Source organism: Pyxicephalus adspersus, unplaced genomic scaffold (assembly GCF_032062135.1).
Source record: "Pyxicephalus adspersus unplaced genomic scaffold, UCB_Pads_2.0 Sca15, whole genome shotgun sequence".
Classification (NCBI taxonomy): Eukaryota; Metazoa; Chordata; class Amphibia; order Anura; family Pyxicephalidae; genus Pyxicephalus; species Pyxicephalus adspersus.
The window spans coordinates 1-18,526 of NW_027317022.1; the positions used below are offsets into that span (position 1 = coordinate 1).

Consider the following 18,526-nt stretch of genomic DNA (forward strand, 5'->3'; position numbering starts at 1 on the left):
GGGGGGGGGGGGGGGGGGGTCAATAGAAAGAATGCTCCTTTCCAATCTTTTTATCCTTGGGTAACTCTTGAAATAATTTCATGATCTTGGGGAACCCCTGCCGTAACTAATTTTTTTGTGAGCCGATGAACAAATACGACTCTTACATGAATAATCAGTGGAAGTAATACCTTTCTAACAGTGATGTTCAGTGGGAATAATGCCTCCTTCTATTTGAAAATGAGAGCACATTGTTAAAAAGAAGGAAGGCAGGTAAGTTAGTGTCCAGGAGGTCTGAAGTGTCTGAGCTTGTGTAGACAGCTCTCTCCTTTGCATTTGACAAGAGCACTATTCAGACATATGCGTTCGAATGCAACTGCACTGCAATATGACCAGTATGCAACACAAATCAAAACAGGACCAGTTATCCACGTTATGCACACTACTGACCTTTATAGGCTTTGAAAACTTTTATCAAACCTTGGCACTCCTCTGTGATCTTATCTTCTATTGTTCTCCTCCCCATCCCAAAATCTCGCAATGTAGAAAGAGTAAATCGTCTCATGGCTTTCCAGTTATTACCGTTAGAAAATATAAGACCTGAAAAAAAATAAAAGTAACATATATCAGTCTACAGCAGTGTTTCTCAACCTTTCTAATGTCGGGGGAATTTTTAAAAAACATTCCAGGTCTCAGGGAAGCTCTGCTTTAATCACTAGATCCACAGCTCACAGTTCATAGTCATAGGAAAAATGCCTCTTACATTGCTGGTCAGTGAGAAGAATGTCACCCTTACAGATAGCCAAAAAGTTAATTGGTGTCATTGGTAACTGACCTAAGAGATCCAAATTATTATTCAAAAAAATAATGCCTTTACAGGTGGAAAGAAATCGACCTCTCTGCAATCTTATAAAGATCTTCAAGACAAGGGTTTGCTGTATCACCCAGGTTCTCCTATGATAGTCCATCTGCTCCAGTTTTGAAGAGATTTAATAAATCCAACCTATTATTTTGAAACACAAATATTGATATCATGTTTCTAACACTCCACTAACTGCATGGTTGTTTTCATTCAAATATTTGCTAAGTTTGTAAAGCCAGGATAGGGATGACAAGTTTCCCATAAAGTTTGTCACACTGGGGCTTTTCTGATTTACTGATGCTGACATTATATTTTAGTTTCCATAAAGGACATTTCTTTCTTTCTGCTACAAGACTGAACTCTGCATAGGGCTATGCTTGACTCAACCACCTACAAAGAACGTGAGGATTATAGGTGTATTTCTCTATGGTTATATGCATTAAGGGAAGGGCTGGAATCAATAAACTCATGCGTGTCCTCCCATAATCCTTACTTTGGGATTGAAGTCAAGCTGTAATAGGATAAACATTTCATGCTTTCAAAAAAACAAAAACACAAAGTTATGAATCATGAATCCAAAAGTGCAAAAACATTTTCCTTACTTTCTCTGCACTGTTATATGAATGATACTATAGAACTGTTCTGAATATTACCCACAAAACAGCTGTTTTTTGTTTATTAGGCGAAAAAGTCACAACTTATTGTAGCTCTGTAATCATTGATACATCAGTTAATGTATTTTAAATAAACGCAGTGTAGGTATCTGATTTTGATCTAGTATTCTTGCAGTCTCTGTACAACAGGTACACTGCTGTGCAAGGAGCATCCCAGAAGGAAAGAATAGAGTGATGAGCTTATCATCTATCTGCTTCTTCTTTTAATGCCCAGTCACAACGTTATGACCTGTACTGAAATTGGCACATCATAATAAAAAGTTCAGGTCCCTTCCCCCCTGTAAAGCAAAGTTGTGTAATATTCAGAGCTCAATGGACAAAAATGAAAACCCTATGGCAGGTAAAACCTTTTATATGCGTATTTAACCACTAAAGTTCTGTTTTAAGAATCGTTGGTGCCTTTATATGAAAAAATGTCATCCCTCATTCCGGCCTGGTGAATCATAATGGCCAAAGATCAAAACCAGGAAGAGGATAAGAAAGGAAATGGTAGTGCTTGTGGCTGAACGGGTACAAGTGAGGAAATTTAAAAAACTGTGATCAGGCAAGTAAGGTTAATTTATTGCTTGTCTCTACTGCACTAAGCGACCAAACTCCTATATTTCCAGAGTTTAGTTCCACTTTAATGTGAATATAGGTCTGTAGTGCAGTGCATGAGATTGCACACTCCCACAAGCTTTTCCAATAGGACACACTCATCATGCAATCATCATTGATTGGGTAATGTATGTTTTGGCGCAGCCAGCCACTGTGGAATATTACATTTGCAGCCTGCTAGTATCTTTAGGTAACCCAAACAGCTTACATAAATGTATGTACTATTTGGCTGTGGATCTGCAGTGCTGGATTTCATATAAATTTTCAGAGACTTTCAATAGTAGTTTGTGTCTCTGCCACTAGATTTCATAAAATGTTTTGCATCCTTCAATATACATATTCTTCACTGGAGAGAAAGTACCTATTCACATATACTCAAGCCACTCATTTAAAATCCAAGATCTTACCTTTTGAAACGTTATGTATGGTTTACTGGCATTTATAATATGCATATTTCCTATAATAGGCAAACATGATGGTCCAGGGGGATAATTTGGATGAACGTCTTTCTTCTGACCAAACAGAAAAATTGCCAGACAAACACAAGTGACAATAAAAAGGAGCATTGTGACTGGATCAGGTAAATACATGTCTGTGACAACACCTATAGACAAAATAGAAATGAGAATAAGAAAATAAATGGAACAAATACGAAGCCAAATAAGTACCATTTCACATGCTCAAAAGTGATACATGGCTATCAGCAGAGTCACGCAGGAGACAATTCAGCTAAGTCAACTGTTTTCAACATTTTTAACATGAGTGAACAATTGAAATAGCTTTCAGGTCTTATGGAATCAGTGCTACACTTATATATCATATAAGCTATATAAGAAAGGTGGTCGTTGGAAAGATTGGCTCTTACATTGCTGGTCATTGGGAAGAATGTCACCCTTACAGTCAGCCAAAATAGTTGTTGGTGCCAGTTAAATTAGGAGATCCAAATTGCCTATTGCTCAAAGAACGCCTTGCAACCTCTGAAGGAACCATGGTTGTAAAGCACTGCACTCTATAGAATTGCTCCACTGATAGCCTTGGATGATAGCAATGGGGTGGCAATGTCATTGGCCTCGCGTACGAGAGAAGGATTACATGGCATAATCTAGTATTCTTGTTGATTCAAGCTCTGGCAACAAATATTTAGCTTAAAGGTTGCTCCTGTTACCTGGATCTAAGGAGTTCAGAGAAGCTAAGGAGATGACTTGGTATAGGTTGTACTAGAGCATATAGTCCTTGGCTTTCCTGGTAAACCAATTATGTGTGATATGCTGAGAAGAAAGTCTCTCTGTGTCATCAGTGACATGCTTTGGGGAAATATCTTCTTCTGTTATTTGTAGCCCTGAGCTTGTAGTAAATGGTACTCTGTAGAAAAATAAGGTGATGGTTGTAGAAGTAGGTAAGGAGTGCTGTTAAGTAAAATTTCTGATAATTCCAAAATGTTAATATTATTCAAAAAAAAGTGGTGTTGCTCCAGAAGGATACAGGCATCATCAAATGTGAAGTCAATCAGCCACAACTTGAGGAGCCCCTAGCAACTTCTAATTCAATGTTTCTCAACCAGGTTCTTCTGGAGATTAAACCATATTTATTAAAAAAAGAAACTTTACTGGACTTTTCAGGCACCGTTTATTAAACTAAATACTTTAAACTTCATATCACTGTTTATTTGACTGTAAAATGTTTAAAAATGTACAACATATTTTGTGAAACAACTGGAGCATTTTGATGCGTTTCGCAGATTTCGCTTCTTCAGGAAAGTTGTAGGACATCACAAAATATTAGATATATCATCTAATTGACATCAATTAGGATTACCCACTTCTTTAGCTCAGCATTGGTATGACTTGGGATCAAAGTCAAAGAGTCATGTTAAGCTCCACAAAAGCAACATTAATCTCTTGTAGTCGGTGCATTGTAATGGAGGAAAAAAACTTCCAAGTTTATTATTATTCTGTCAAATATTTCAATTAGTCATTATTTCTTTCCTTCCTCCCTTGTTGGCTAATGCTGGCTGTCTTCAAAGATTGTTAGGGGCTTTCTAAGCAATGGGCAATTTGTACCCACAGGTCAGTTACTATTGACACTTTTTTGCTATCTGTAAGGACGACATTCTTCCTACAATGACAGGCAAGGTAAGCATTCTTCCCACTAATCATCATGTTCATGTACTGTGAGCTGTGAATATATTAATATCCAGAGTTCCCTAAGACCTGAAAGAGACATGACTGATCTAAAACCAGTAGCTGACTCAACCACCAGCATTCTCTTTAACAAAAATATCACTAAAGCGTTTGTAAATCCCAATCTTTTTGCTTGTATTGCATAAAGAAGAGTTAAAAGCAATTTTTTTTTTATTCTACTTTTTATGTACCCTTTTATAGAGATTAGGGGATATCACTGCAACGTGAAGCTAATTTCCTTTTTATTGAGTTGTTTTAGGAACAGGCGGGATACTTTTACTTCTTGCTCTGATTGCAACCCAAAAAGTGAAGGTGACAGCCAGGACCATTGAAGGAGTTATTGTGCTAAGTGGAGAGTTTAATAATAACACTAATGTATTTTATGACTGCACAAAGAAATATATGTGTTGTGACCTGACATGGATATACAACTCTGTAACAACTCTGCAAGACATGAATGACCATAGCCACAGAATTTGGGAGTGTAGTTGTCATAAAGGATTCGGTAGATCAACAATAGTTCATTTGTTTTAGATCTTCCACCATGCAAATGAAACAGGATATTAAAGCCCAAGGTGGAATTTATCTTTCTAAATCTGATATGCCAGGCACTACTTTAGGCTACAGCCATCTAAAAATATACTTCTTCTACTTTTCTTTGGAGGTCATGGGTCATTGATTTTTAATACAAATTTACAGCCCTTGGTTGTTTTTGTTTAAATACAGTTTTTTGGACTCAAGATACTATAAAGTATTTTTACAGCTTCCTTCATCTGCAGATCATAAAGATGAACTATGACCCTCCTATGATATCAATTCATGTTCCCCTGTGAGTAGACTATAGACATTAAACAATTTACATATTCTTAAAAGTAATAAAAGCTTTTAAACAAAATACTTTTGGCCTCTCTGAATTATTTAAATGCAAGTTAAATTATTATCAAATATATTAAAAAAACACAAGGGCTCTAGAACAAGGTTTCCAGATTTTTTTCACAATAAGCAACAAATATTTCATTCTTTATCTGTTTATCTGTCTTTTTATCTGTTTGGTATTTTTAGTGTTAGAAATAGTGTGTAATTATGTTTGTTGTGTTATTTTTTTTGGGGTGATGGATTGCATAAACAATATATAAATTTTTGCAAGACAATATCACCAAAATAATGCCTTCTTTGAGCTTAACACATGTAATATGTTGTTATTGTAAGTAATTACAAGGTGATTGCTAAAAAAAAGAATCTGTATTGGAAATGAAACCTGCTCTTGTCCATAGAGTTTATTTGGTTTATAAGGTCTCTTTCCTTATATGCAAATAGGAGCAAAGTCCTGGAAGGACATTAACATTAAATCACAGCCTTAAGTCAGGCCAGGTCATTGACAGTTATATTCCTAACAAGCATTAAGCTAATTTAGGGTGTATTAGCAATATTTATAATATTAGAATTATTATATAATAAAATAAGTGAATGTTCATGACCTTGGCAAATGACTACTTCAAATTACATCCAGCAGAATTATTAAACTGAAAATTTAAAAAATAATTGCAAGCAGGTGGGCTTTCTATTACCCAGAAGCTATAATTCTTCTACAATATCACAAACATATCTGCCTGTTTGGAATATATAGTAGCACATGCACATCTAAGTCTATGTCATTTCAGATAATCAAGATGGCCAAAGATCCTAATCCCAAAATAGAGCGGATAAAGATGTAATTGCCGAAAAAGCGAGGGGAGGTGAGTTTACCTCTAGCATCTTTATAGGCAAGCCAGCAATGGGAATAGGTGAATTTCTCTTATGAAGATGTATTTATAGAGATAGACATCTTGTAAAATGTAGGTTATGACATTATGTTATATCATCTTCAGCTAACATTTACAAAGCATTCAACAAGCTCTGGAACACCTAAAGCACCCTTCTATTCAAAACTAGAAAAATGGAATACAGATTCTATTCAACGTGATAGCCATAACTTTACAGTACTTTTTAACATGTCAAAATATATAATATTTATTTTATTATGAAAATAATATATTGGGATCTCTTTTCAACAATCTGAGAGTGGAGCTCAAGGTAGAATAAAGGGCTACAAGCATCAGACTTATTAAAAAAATTTAATTGCAAAATACAAGAATTATAATCAACATCAAGAGAGACTCAAAGTTTTAAAGTCAAGAAGAAAATACTTTTTTTTTAAATTGCAGCCACCTTTTACTGAATACTGTTTTTAACAATGACAATTCCTTTTCCTTGCTTTTAGCAGTGGCAGCTTCTTTATACTGAATTACCTGTATCATTGTCATGTAATAGACTTTAGTCAGGTTTTTTTGTATTTAATCAAAAGCTTACAAATAATAAAAGTTATGCTTAATAATTGTGCATGCCAGGTAAGCCCCCCAACAAAAAATCCTAAAACAATACCAATGAAATGCCATATTTCTGGTCTATATCTTACCTTCTATGTTAGGATCACAGCTCTGTCCTTGCTCTCAGTTCGTCTTGTGCTGAAATAATTGGACAGTACCCCACTGGAATGCAGTTAAATAATGTACAGGGCGGCAAAATCACTCAATCCAGGGAAATCATGTACCATTAGCAGAACAATATTTTCAGATATTGAAAAGCATTATGCAATGGTTTGCAAAGTCTAATCCCATGTGAGATTGTATAAACACACCTAAAACCCACACACTTCATAGAAATGTACAGCTGGGTGTCATGTGACTTCATTTCTAATCACAATGACTGGTAAAGAATGTATAGACATGGGTGCGACTGTATTCACAGCGTGTCATGTAATCACGTAAATCATGTAATCACGTTTTGTGACACTTGTCTTTTCTATGATCAGGGCCATATAAATGATGATATTCTTTTGCATAATAATTCTTCATTTGGGATTCAGATCCTTCTGTCACTCATTATTTTTCAGTTTTTCCTCTTTGTTGTCTACTATAGGACCTCTAATAAAAATGTATAATTTAACTACCAAATGTCATATACTACATCAAACCTTCCATCCAACCTTTACAGTGCTGCATTTGTTAGTTTAAAGTGGACTTATCATTACTTTTTTAACAATATGTAAAAACCTAATATGTATCAAATTATTGTGATTTCTAGTAAGCTAAATACAAATACAAAAAAGAATCTCTTTAATAAATTAGGTGAACTATGAAAAATTAGATGATGAAAAAAAAAATTAATAAACCAGAGGCTGACTTAGCCCACCAGGTTTCATCTCTAACAAAAAGGTCACTTTTGAGTTGGCTTAGGGTCATCTATGCATTCTGTACTGTAAGTATATGATCCCTGACATCAAAATTACTTTTTGCCAAAGTAATTTTTTTAATGAATAGCACTTACAAATGACAAGGGGACATTTACATACCAGGGAAAGAAGCTTTAAACATCAGTATAGTGGTTTTTGGTTTTATATTTAGGTTGTGAAATACCCTGATATTGCATCAAGCAAAAATAACAATAAACTTTTTACGTATCAAAAAGTAGAGTATAATATTCCAATCATAACCTGGACCCATGAGAACATAAGTTCGCTGACAGTCATTTCCCTGAGCAATACTCTATACATATATGCAGATCCAACTTTTAATGAATGTGAAGCAATCCTATGACAATCCTGTGACTGGTCAGATGATTGCTTCACACTCATTGCAAGTTGGATCTGATCGAAAATTCTGGTTATTTATTCATATCTTGCACAAGGGGGGCTGAAGCAACTAATTATTCATTACAGGTTGACTACTTATTTCTCCTCCCTGTCCATGCTGTGAAAGGATTATTCTATCTGATCCAAGAGATAATACCAGAGAGTAGAAATATTAAAAGGTAAATGCTGTTATGTTCCTGATGAAGCAGACTTGCTCTGTGAAACGCGTCGAAGAACTAAATGCCCATATATATATGATTGTGGAGCTACTGAGATTTAGGTAATGTTTTTATTAATGTTTTATATTGGAAGCTTTAGTAAACTTTGACTTTTAATATACATTAGATTCAAGAAATTGATTTGATAAAATGCCTTAAAAGTCCCATTAACACTCACCTAATTGTTTATACATTGACTTTGACATTGACAGGGATGTGGCATATGTTATGAATTGTGCGTAAAATCCTAAACAGTTGTCTACACTGTCATATATAAATATATATTATGAATATTTAATATCCAATCTCAACATTTCATTTGTCCAAATCCTGTTTCAAAAAAGGACTCTAAAGGAAACAGAAGCAGTTGCATATGGAGGAATCCACAAAGTAATACCTACTTTTTAGGCTGCTGGTTTGGATTTCCTTAGACTTTAACCCAAACTGATCAAACTTTTCAGAAGTTCACTCATTCAAAAAAAATGATTTTGCCTAGGCACAGGGTCGAGCTGTATTGTCCTGGCAGATAAATTAGCTGGCACAGGCAGGAAACATGATTATTTTGTGATCTTTATTCATTTATATATTTATTATTACACAGTATTTATATAGCACCATCATATTACACAGCGCTGTACAAAGTCCATAGTCATGTCACTATCTGTCCCTCACAGGGGCTCACAACCCAATGTCCTTACCATAGTCATATGTCTTTATCACAGTCTAAGGACAATTTTTGGGGGGGAAGCCAATTAACCTAACTGCATGTTTTTTGGAACATGGGAGGAAACTGGAGTACCCAGAAGAAAACCTGGGACCTAGTGCTGCAAAGGCCAGAGCTCTTACCTCTGAGCCACCATGCTATATTTAAACTTTATCAATGATTATTATATTAAAAATAATCAGTTTTCAGCATATCATGTCACTGTTCACCTTTATTTTCATTTTCTTAATTTATTTCAGTTTTACATATAAATATGCAATTATTATTACCAATCTGGGGTTCTTATTGATCACTATATGGTAATTTATGACTACATTTCATTAAAAAAAGACAGTTTTCTTTTTGAACATATTAAACTGAGAAATCCAGTTCAAAATTTTCTTCCTCTATTTCTTGTCAGTTCACTTTAATTGCGAGGGATTGCACAAATCTCATGTTTCATTGGAGGGGTTGTAAAGCCAACATCACCTGTGAGGTCTAGTTTTGCTCCAGGTGGAGCCTGGAAGGTGAAGTTTTGCAGCAATGTTGTAAAAAAGATGAACAGCTCCATTTTGGCTAAGGTTTCTCCAGCACAACTTATCTTACCTTGGAGAAGAAATGAAAAACAAAATCATTATAGAAAAAGTGGTAAAGGCAGAATATTGACTTTTACGGGTATGATACAAAATTTCCATCTTTGTGTCCCTCTGGGTTTTCAACACTAGTTAGAAAATATTTCATGCTAGCCACTAAGGATGAAGTTTAGGTTTCAGCCTACCTTGGTTTTAAATGTTACACTACTTTTTTGTTCCACAATAAGCCCAATCACCCACATCATTTTTGGGACCAAAGGTAAGGAGGAGGCCTTGTCTCTCAACACTGGGACCCACCAATGTTCCCATGTTCAAGGCATGGGAGCTGTTATGGCAATATAATTAGTGGGGGAGATGAGCAATAATTCTTGAATAATGGTCTGGTTAAAATCTTAAGGGGGCTTTACGATTTAAATTAAAAAATAGCAGCTCGTACAACTTTTGGCCAATTTAAAGTAGTTATGTATGGTAATGGTTCCCTTTCAGCTGCATGAAAAGACTCTGTCTGCCGACTGGTAATTTTTCATTTTCTTTTTGCGCACTAGTGTATTTTTCTTATGGCTTTGCTGGGCCCCCTCCCTGCCTTTTTGGGCAGAATCTAGGTGCAATGTTTGTTACTCATATACTATAGTGGGGTTTCACCTTAAATCACCCTAAAGATTTGGTTAACATTAAAGGGCATTGAATGAATCTTTTAGGAACTATACCTGGCCATAATCAGACACCTTACCTGGTTACAGACAAGCAGGTATACAGCTAAGATGAACACCCAGCACAATAGAAATCAAAGGTTCCGAGGACACAGCTCAGCACATGTATAGAAAAGGGGTCAACAAAACTTTTAGGAGGCCAAATGGTAATTATGTCAGGAACATATTTTGAGTTGATTATCCAAAATCCACGCTTACCAGACATGACAGAATAGCTACACTTTTGGGATATAATTTTTCCATTCTTCCATGCCATAAAACTGGGAAGCTGTTTGTAAACAGGTTGGTCACAGTCGCCACATATGTGGCATGCTTTGGTTTACCTTCATTGATTTACTCACCAGCAGAAAATGGTATAAAAGCTTCATTAAAAACAAAATTTCCCTTAGAGTCCAGAAAATGTTGAGGGTAAAACTCATATGGTTTTTCAAAGTGATCTTTGTCTCGTAGGACGGAGTATAGTAAGGGGATCACTTGTGTTCCCTGCAATGAAAAGATGAATGGGGTATTTGGATGAATCACAATAAATGGGTGTTATTATTTGAATGATCAACATTTCCTTACCACTCCTTTCCACTCCCCACATTTTGTAGCTAATTTGATTTTTTTTCATTTGATTGATTTTCTCACTTGTTTTAATTGTAGGAGGTCTAATCCTAGATTCACCTGCAATGGCTCTCAGCTATCTCCACATTTAAAATGTCTGGTGTATTAATGTATGAGAGGTACTAAGAGGTTTTCACAGCCACCATAACTGACTGTAAAATGAAAACTAACTGATAATCATATAGAGGGGGAATTGCCCATAACATATTAATGATAACCCCTTCCCAATTGTTCTATCTACTCCAAAATGTATTAGGCAATTTATGGCTTGTTGCTTTCACCCATATGAATGTGTTTGAGTTTGGGGAATGGCCACTGACTTGAACACTGTATCCTAGGAGGAAAGATACAATGAGGGTACAGAGCCATGGGAGCACTTTAAAGACAAGTTATGGTCTGATTGTATATGGGGATTGGGGGAGGCTGGGGATAGGTGTGTAGCTAGAAAACCTGTCACTTTGCCCTGAATAGTAGGGATATACTTAGTGGACACTAATTCTCTCCCTGTCTCCTCCCTAACAATGCTCAAGGTGAGAAGACTTTACATTTAGAATGCTTGCAAACTGTAGTGCATATATTAAAAAAGAAGACCCTTACAAGGAAAACTTTAAAGAAGAGGTTGCGGAGATCAAACAGGCCACATACTACATATAGAGTAATTTTACTTGTGACAAAACTTTGCTGAAACAGAAAATCTCAAAGCATTGTGTCTTACCTATTGACACCAATGTATTTTCTCAAAATGGCAATTGTATCATGAGGTATGGTGAATAAAAACCATCCATTTCACTCATACCCAATTTCTAAATATTTAGCAGAGTAGGCGCTAGTACCACCCCAAGTATCACCACAGGCTACCCCTCCATCCCAGAAATTTCTACTACAGTCCCTTTGCTCCATCATTCCATCAAGTTCTTAGCAGCCTTCCCATTTCTCTTTAGAGTAAGTTTTGCTCCCTCTCTGAGAAATAACTCAGCAGCTCTGCATTACTGATTCCCTTTTACAACATTGACTCAAATGTCTTCCAGCTTTCCAATATCTGTATCCATAAAGCGGGAGATAAGGGAGGAAAGAGCAAAGGGAGCTGAACTGCAAAAGAGGACAACTTCCCAACTCTATCCAAAATTCTTAGAAAAGTTTGGGATACAGGTGGGAGTTAAACAAATTGGGCAATAAATTTGATAGCACACTAGGCACGCCACTTAAAGAAGTAATTCTGGGTCATTATAATCCATTATATGCTTAATTGGTATGTTATTGTTACCCTCCATATGAGTAACACTTCTTTTTTTCAGAGTAGTTCACATTTAATATATTAGAAATGAATGAAGGATAAAATGTGATACTTACTTTGGGTATAAAAAATCCTTTGAATGTCACATCTTGAGTTGTGGAACGAGGAACGTTCGTTGGAGCAATGTTGCCAAACCTTTGGATTTCATGAATAACGGCATCAGTATATGGCATTTCTTTTCTGTGTATGAGTCGAGGCTCCCCAGATCCAATGACTTTTTCAATTTCCTTCTGAACCTTTTCTGGTATTGAAATGGAGACATTCGGTATGTAGAGTAGACATATTCTTTGTGAATTAACCTATCATAACCATTAACATATCATATATGCAGTTACTAAGGAGTTTTCTTTGTGACTGGGAAGAATGAGGTGAATGAGCGCTAATCAAAGAAAAAAGCAAACAAAAAATATCACCTACTTTGGATTTCTGGGTATTTCATCATCAGCAGAAGACCCCATCGGAGTGTGGTGGATGTTGACTCCATCCCAGCAGTGAACAAGTCTGTCAGTAGAACTGTTAGATTTTCATCATTAAAATATAATTCGGGATTTGGCTTTTCCTAAAATTAATATAATACAGAGTATATTATATTTGCTAAATTCTATCTTTTTAGGTTCATAAAATTTACTCTGCTAGAACAACATATACAAATAATTTGCTTGTTTTCTGGTGCTAAATTGGCTTAAAACATAACAATGTATAAATAATGTTCAACAAGTCTACTATTTATATTTATCTAGCAATAAGAACAGGACAGGTAAAACAAGAAAATAAAACTGAAGAAAAAGTGTTGTTCTAATGTTACTCTAAAGACAGAAGCCCCAGAATGAGATGTGGAACCCCAGGCTACCTAAAATGATACACAGAGCAAACGTTTAGCAAGAACTTGGGGATAGAAGAAGGATGACTTTATCTGAATGATGACACATAAGAGAACATTGGATGAGCAAGGGAACAGAGAGGGAAACAACAGACTAGACAACAATAAGTTAGCACGGGAGCTGGACTGGGATACATTCAATTAACCAACAGGTGAATATGAAATGCTCAGCAGATCTAGGGGGTCTGGCAGTAGTGGAGAAATGTTGCTCAAATTGTTTCAATGAGAAATAGCCTGGAATGTTATCCTCCTAACCATTCTGCCACAAGAACGGGAAAAAGGGGGAAAAAAGATCTTATACCCACAAAAATGAGATATATAACTTTATGCACCAAATGCCCTTGTGTCCCAGTCCTGATAAATTTACCATCTCTGGTAGGACTTCCATGCTGGAGAGGCTGAAACAGGATGGGCAAATGGTTAGGCTGAAAGAAATACTGGATAGGGGGAACTCTTAGAGTGAGGACTAAGAAGGAATCCCAAGATTGGAGGGAAAGTCTTTTAAAACTGGTGTGGTGGTTCTATGGGATCAAGGGCTTAAGGCTGACCCATGAGTGTGTGGCCAGGAGGAGTGCCTGAAAATACATCTAAAAAGCTCAATCAACATGAAAGAACATTTTCCACTTTGTGGACCCTTTTTAGACATAATTTCATAAGTGCATTTTAGGTTCTGGAACACTTTAAGGGGAACAGGTTTTCTTTACGGATTAAACATGAGCTAAACTTTTTCCAACTTTTTCAATTTTCAGCAAAAGTTAGCAGATAGAAGCAAGTGGCTTCTGCATGTTACATACCTCCTTTTGTTTCACAAGGAAGACATCAATTACATTCCTCTGATCATTGACATCCAACTGATTCCTGTGATTGGTGAAGGTTTCTCTGACAAAGGTATGTATTTCTTTCATATTTGGATTGACTTGTCTATGACTCCCAGGTAGCCATCTGACCAGAGAGGGAAATGCATTGTACAGCTAGGAAAAAAATAAGCATATAACAGTCTTCTGATAATGAGTTTAACCAGAATTAACACACTTTATAGGTTTATGTAAATATATTTACATTGTGACAAGTGCATTTAGTAAACTGCATTGACAGTGATTTGTAAAAAGTGTGAAAAGGTCACTCATGACTTGATCCTATAATGGTCACTCAATGGGTGTACAAAAATTTGAACTGTCTTATATATATATGATATATTGGGGTGATAATACCCCTAAGTAAATTAATTTAAAATATTTACACCCTTCTGATTTTTTTGGACGTATTGGCCCTGATTCATCAATAAAATCCGCACTCGCTGGACGCGCGTACGTTGCAGATAGCTGTGAATGGTGAGATCATAGCAATTAATTAGCACACACCTGCTCTCTGTTCAGTGCGTATCTACAGTCTATGACAGGTCAATTAGAATCTTTAATGCTAAATCTTCTTTTGGGTAAGTGTTATTTTTTTTAGGTTACATTGTACTCATTTACAAAATAATTTTTAACATTTGTTTGTAAGTGTTTTTATACTTTTTGGTTTGCTTTGCAACACTGCAAACTAATTGAGATCAAGCTGTATATATACTAGTAAGCAGTTCATATTAAGTCATCTCACAATAGTATGCTCACCAAGCATTTGTGATCTAATTAAAATATCATTGTAGTTTGGCTTGATAGAAATGAAATAATTGAAAAAAGGATTATTGTCAAAGGTGGTTTAAAAGAAATGTACAGCTGGGTGTCATGTGACTTCATTTCTAATCACAATGACTGGTAAAGAATGTATAGACATGGGTGCGACTGTATTCACAGCGTGTCAGGAGTTTGTATGGGGACCAAATAGTGCCAAAGGCTGAACACACAGAGATACAATTTTAAAGCTATATAACTTCAAGCTAAAGTCAGGATCCATCTTTGGGAAAGTTGAAAACTGATATTGTTGCAACATTTTTCATACTAAACCCAACATAAGGGGTGATTAAAAATGTCAGTAATACATTTTTGTATTATGATGCCCACACCTCCAATTCACTTGTATAGGCATCAAAGAGACAAAAAGGAGGGACATCCCCAACAGGAATAATTGAATCTGCTTAGGTTTGGCTTTCATTTAAACAAAACCGATATTTATCTTGCCAATCACTTGAGTTTTAAGATACACATTGGCTGTAAACTGTTGTATAGTATGCTCCATGGTAGGAGCTAACTTGAACCTCATCCCTACCCCCCAGTAGACAGAAATAAAGCTGGTAGATTTTATTTTTTAACCACCATATTGAAAGCAAAAAAATGATTTGGCATAGTGTCATTGTAATGGCTGCCATATATAACTATCCCCATGTAATCACGTAAATCATGTAATCACGTTTTGTGACACTTGTCTTTTCTATGATCAGGGCCATATAAATGATGATATTCTTTTGCATAATAATTGTTCATTTGGGATTTAGATCCTTCTGTCGCTCAATTTTTTCAGTTTTTCCTCTTTGTTGTCTACTCTAGGACCTCTAATAAAAATGTATAATTTAACTACCAAATCACTTGGTTGAGTCACTTGGAATCACTTGGAAGAGCCCTGTAAGTTTATGAGAAGGAACTTTTATTCCATGGAACACCTTACACCGGTAAGCAATGGTCACCTGTCTTGACACATTTGATTGCAGGAGGAGTCTAGAGGAATGCGCCTAAGTAAACAGCTGTGGCCTGCGTGGTAAATTGTCATTGATTGTAAAGCCGGTGGCTTTGGCAAGGAGTCTGTGAGTGCAGTGGAGACTTCATGCTAGACAAAGCACACAGCGAGAAAGCTGAAGTTGGTTGCAGAATGCGCCTCAGAGAAGGAGAAAGGTGGTGCCAAAGGAATGTAAAGCAAATCACGGCCTTGCTGAAAGTGCCCAAGCAGGCGCCTCCTCCTTCCTCTGCATGAAAGAGAAATGCTGGGTCTGGGAAAGCCTGCAGTCCTGCATTGGTGGTATAGTGGTGAGCATAGCTGCCTTCCATGGCGTTGACCCGGGTTCGATTCCCAGCCAACGGCTTCCCTTAACCTTTTGCTCCGCATCTTGCTTCCGCGGCGCTAGGTTGGTGTTTCGAGCCCACCCAGGAATGCTGCAGTTCTCTGCTCCCTTTGTCTGGTCGTACTATTGGTGTAAAATAACTTTTTTTCAAACTGCTCCTGTTTCCAATCTGCTCAGACGCGGACAATTTCATGGCCTGCATGTTATTCTGGCAGCCAAGGGAAGTTTAGCTCTTGTCTCTGAGCCAAGGCTTCTTGTCAGCTTTTTCCAAGGGCACTGGAATTTTTTGTTAACGGAGAGCGGCAGATGACTTACAAGTCGGACTCCCCCGAAGCCCTGTGGAGGGACGTAGTCAGCCACAAGACCTTGTGTGCAGCATTGTTGGTTCAGTGGTAGAATTCTCACCTGCCACGCGGGAGGCCCGGTTTTGATTCCAGGCCAATGCAGCCGCAAATCCTTTTAACTGGCTTGGGGCCCGTGGCCGCAGTCAAATGCCACCATGCTAATCAGGGGAAAATACGGCATACCTAAAGGAATATATGCGAGCCTTGATCAAGGGAAGAAACCAAAGGACACTCCTTGTTACGGAGGCTCCTTTACCTCTTTCAAGAAATTGCAGGCAGAAACTCAAAGAAGGAGCTGGAGATAGTGAGCCATATCAGGTATGGCAAATATTATTTGCTGCAAAAAAATTCTGTACTATTAGCAGAATATATTTTCAGATATTGAAAAGCATTATGCAATGGTTTGCAACGTCTCATACCATGTGAGATTGTATAAACACACCTAAAACCCACACATTTCAAGGAAATGTACAGCTGGGTGTCATGTGACTTCATTTCTAATCACAATGACTGGTAAAGAATGTATAGACATGGGTGCGACTGTATTCACAGCGTGTCAGTCATGTTAAGCTCCACAAAAGCAACATTAATCTCTTGTAGTCGGTGCATTGTAATGGAGGAAAAAAACTTCCAAGTTTATTATTATTCTGTCATATATTTCAATTAGTCATTATTTCTTTCTTGTACCCTTTTAGAGATACAACAGGAAATTAGGGGAAATCACTGCAATGTGAAGCTAATTTCCTTTTTATTGAGTTGTTTTAGGAACAGGTGGGATACTCTTACTTCTTGCTCTGATTGCAATCCAAAAATGGACAGTGACAGCCAGGACCATTGAAGGAGTTATTGTGCTAAGTGGAGAGTTTAATATTAACACTAATCTATTTTATGACTGCACAAAGAAATATATGTGTTGTGACCTGACATGAATATACAACTCTGTAACAACAATTTTTTTTTGCCAACATGTGTGCTGCTCTGCGCTAACTTTTTATTATTTTTTTTTTTTGCCAACATGTATGCTGCCCTGCGTTTGCTAACTTTTTAAAATTTTTTGCTAATTTTTTCTTTTTGCCAACATGTGTGCTGTGGGGATGAAAAAGCTCAACATAATGAAAAGCCCTAGATTTGAGGTATGATATAGCCTGGTTATAATACAGTGGATGGAGCGCCCATTGGGGAATACCGTATTTGTTTTGTAGATCCGTTAAAGACATCTTAGACATATCTTCCTGTCTAAAAAGATCCCTAAAATAAATCAGACCCCCCCCTTCCATACTTTGAATGGTGCGTAATCTTGTGCTTGGGGGAAAAGGGGATTACCACAGATGGGAAGATATGCAGATAAGTGGGCCGGAAGTTTAAACTTCTGCCTAAGCACCTTCCATGTGACAACTGTGTCTCTAACTAGTACATTGTGTCGCAAAGAAGGTGGAAGCATAGCAATTCTGCAATGCAATAAGGCACTTAGATCCCAGGGGTGGGTCATTGCACTCTCGAGTACTATATTAGTAGAACATGAGGTCCCTTTAAGCCAATCTATAATATGTCTGGACAAGCATGCTAAATTATAAAGTCTAATATTTGGAAAGCCCACTCCACCTTCATTCTTGGGCAGATACAACTTAAGAAGCGAAATTCTAGGACATCTTCCCACCCAAATAAATTTTGTAAAAGCCCTGTTAAGAGCATTAGTATCAGTATGGGTCAATAAAAGAGGCAGCGTTTGCATGGGATATAACAATTTAGAAAAGGATATCATTTTTACCAGGTGACAGCGACCCAAAAAGGACAGTGGTAGATTCTCCCACATTTTCAATTCCCTCTGTATTTTAGATATCAAAGGTGGGTAATTTAATGAATATAACGAGGATGGTATGCGGCCAATACGTAATCCTAGATAGACTATAAAGTGCGGTGCCACTTTAAACGGAACTTGATTTCGCCAGCGGTCTGCAACCGCCTTGGATCTGGTCAGAGACAGAATCTCACTTTTAGTAAAGTTTATTTTGAGCCCTGAAAAGCTTTCATAAGTGTGGAATATTGTTTGAATAATGTTGCTATCTCTTCCGGGGTCAGAGGTGAAAATCAAAATGTCATCCGCGAAAAAAGCAGTACGCAGTTCACAATCATGGACCGGAATACCATGTAATGTGGGAGTGACATCTAAATATCGAACTAGTGGTTCCAGTGCCAGATTGAACAGGAGGGGAGATAAGGG

At 36.9% G+C, this 18,526-nt stretch overlaps 1 protein-coding gene across 1 annotated transcript; it reads right to left on the reverse strand.

Moving 5' to 3' along the window:
- Nucleotides 1–9,232: 9,232 nt before the first annotated feature.
- On the reverse strand, nucleotides 9,233–15,947 carry LOC140344790 (cytochrome P450 2K6-like). The gene is made up of 6 exons (XM_072432000.1): nucleotides 15,825–15,947; nucleotides 13,761–13,937; nucleotides 12,504–12,645; nucleotides 12,143–12,327; nucleotides 10,528–10,669; nucleotides 9,233–9,489 (listed from the first exon to the last, which is right to left on the reverse strand). Exons 1-6 carry the CDS (start codon nucleotides 15,945–15,947, stop codon nucleotides 9,311–9,313), a joined length of 948 nt encoding a protein of 315 aa, XP_072288101.1. The 3' UTR covers nucleotides 9,233–9,310.
- Between the last annotated feature and the right edge of the window lie 2,579 nt (nucleotides 15,948–18,526).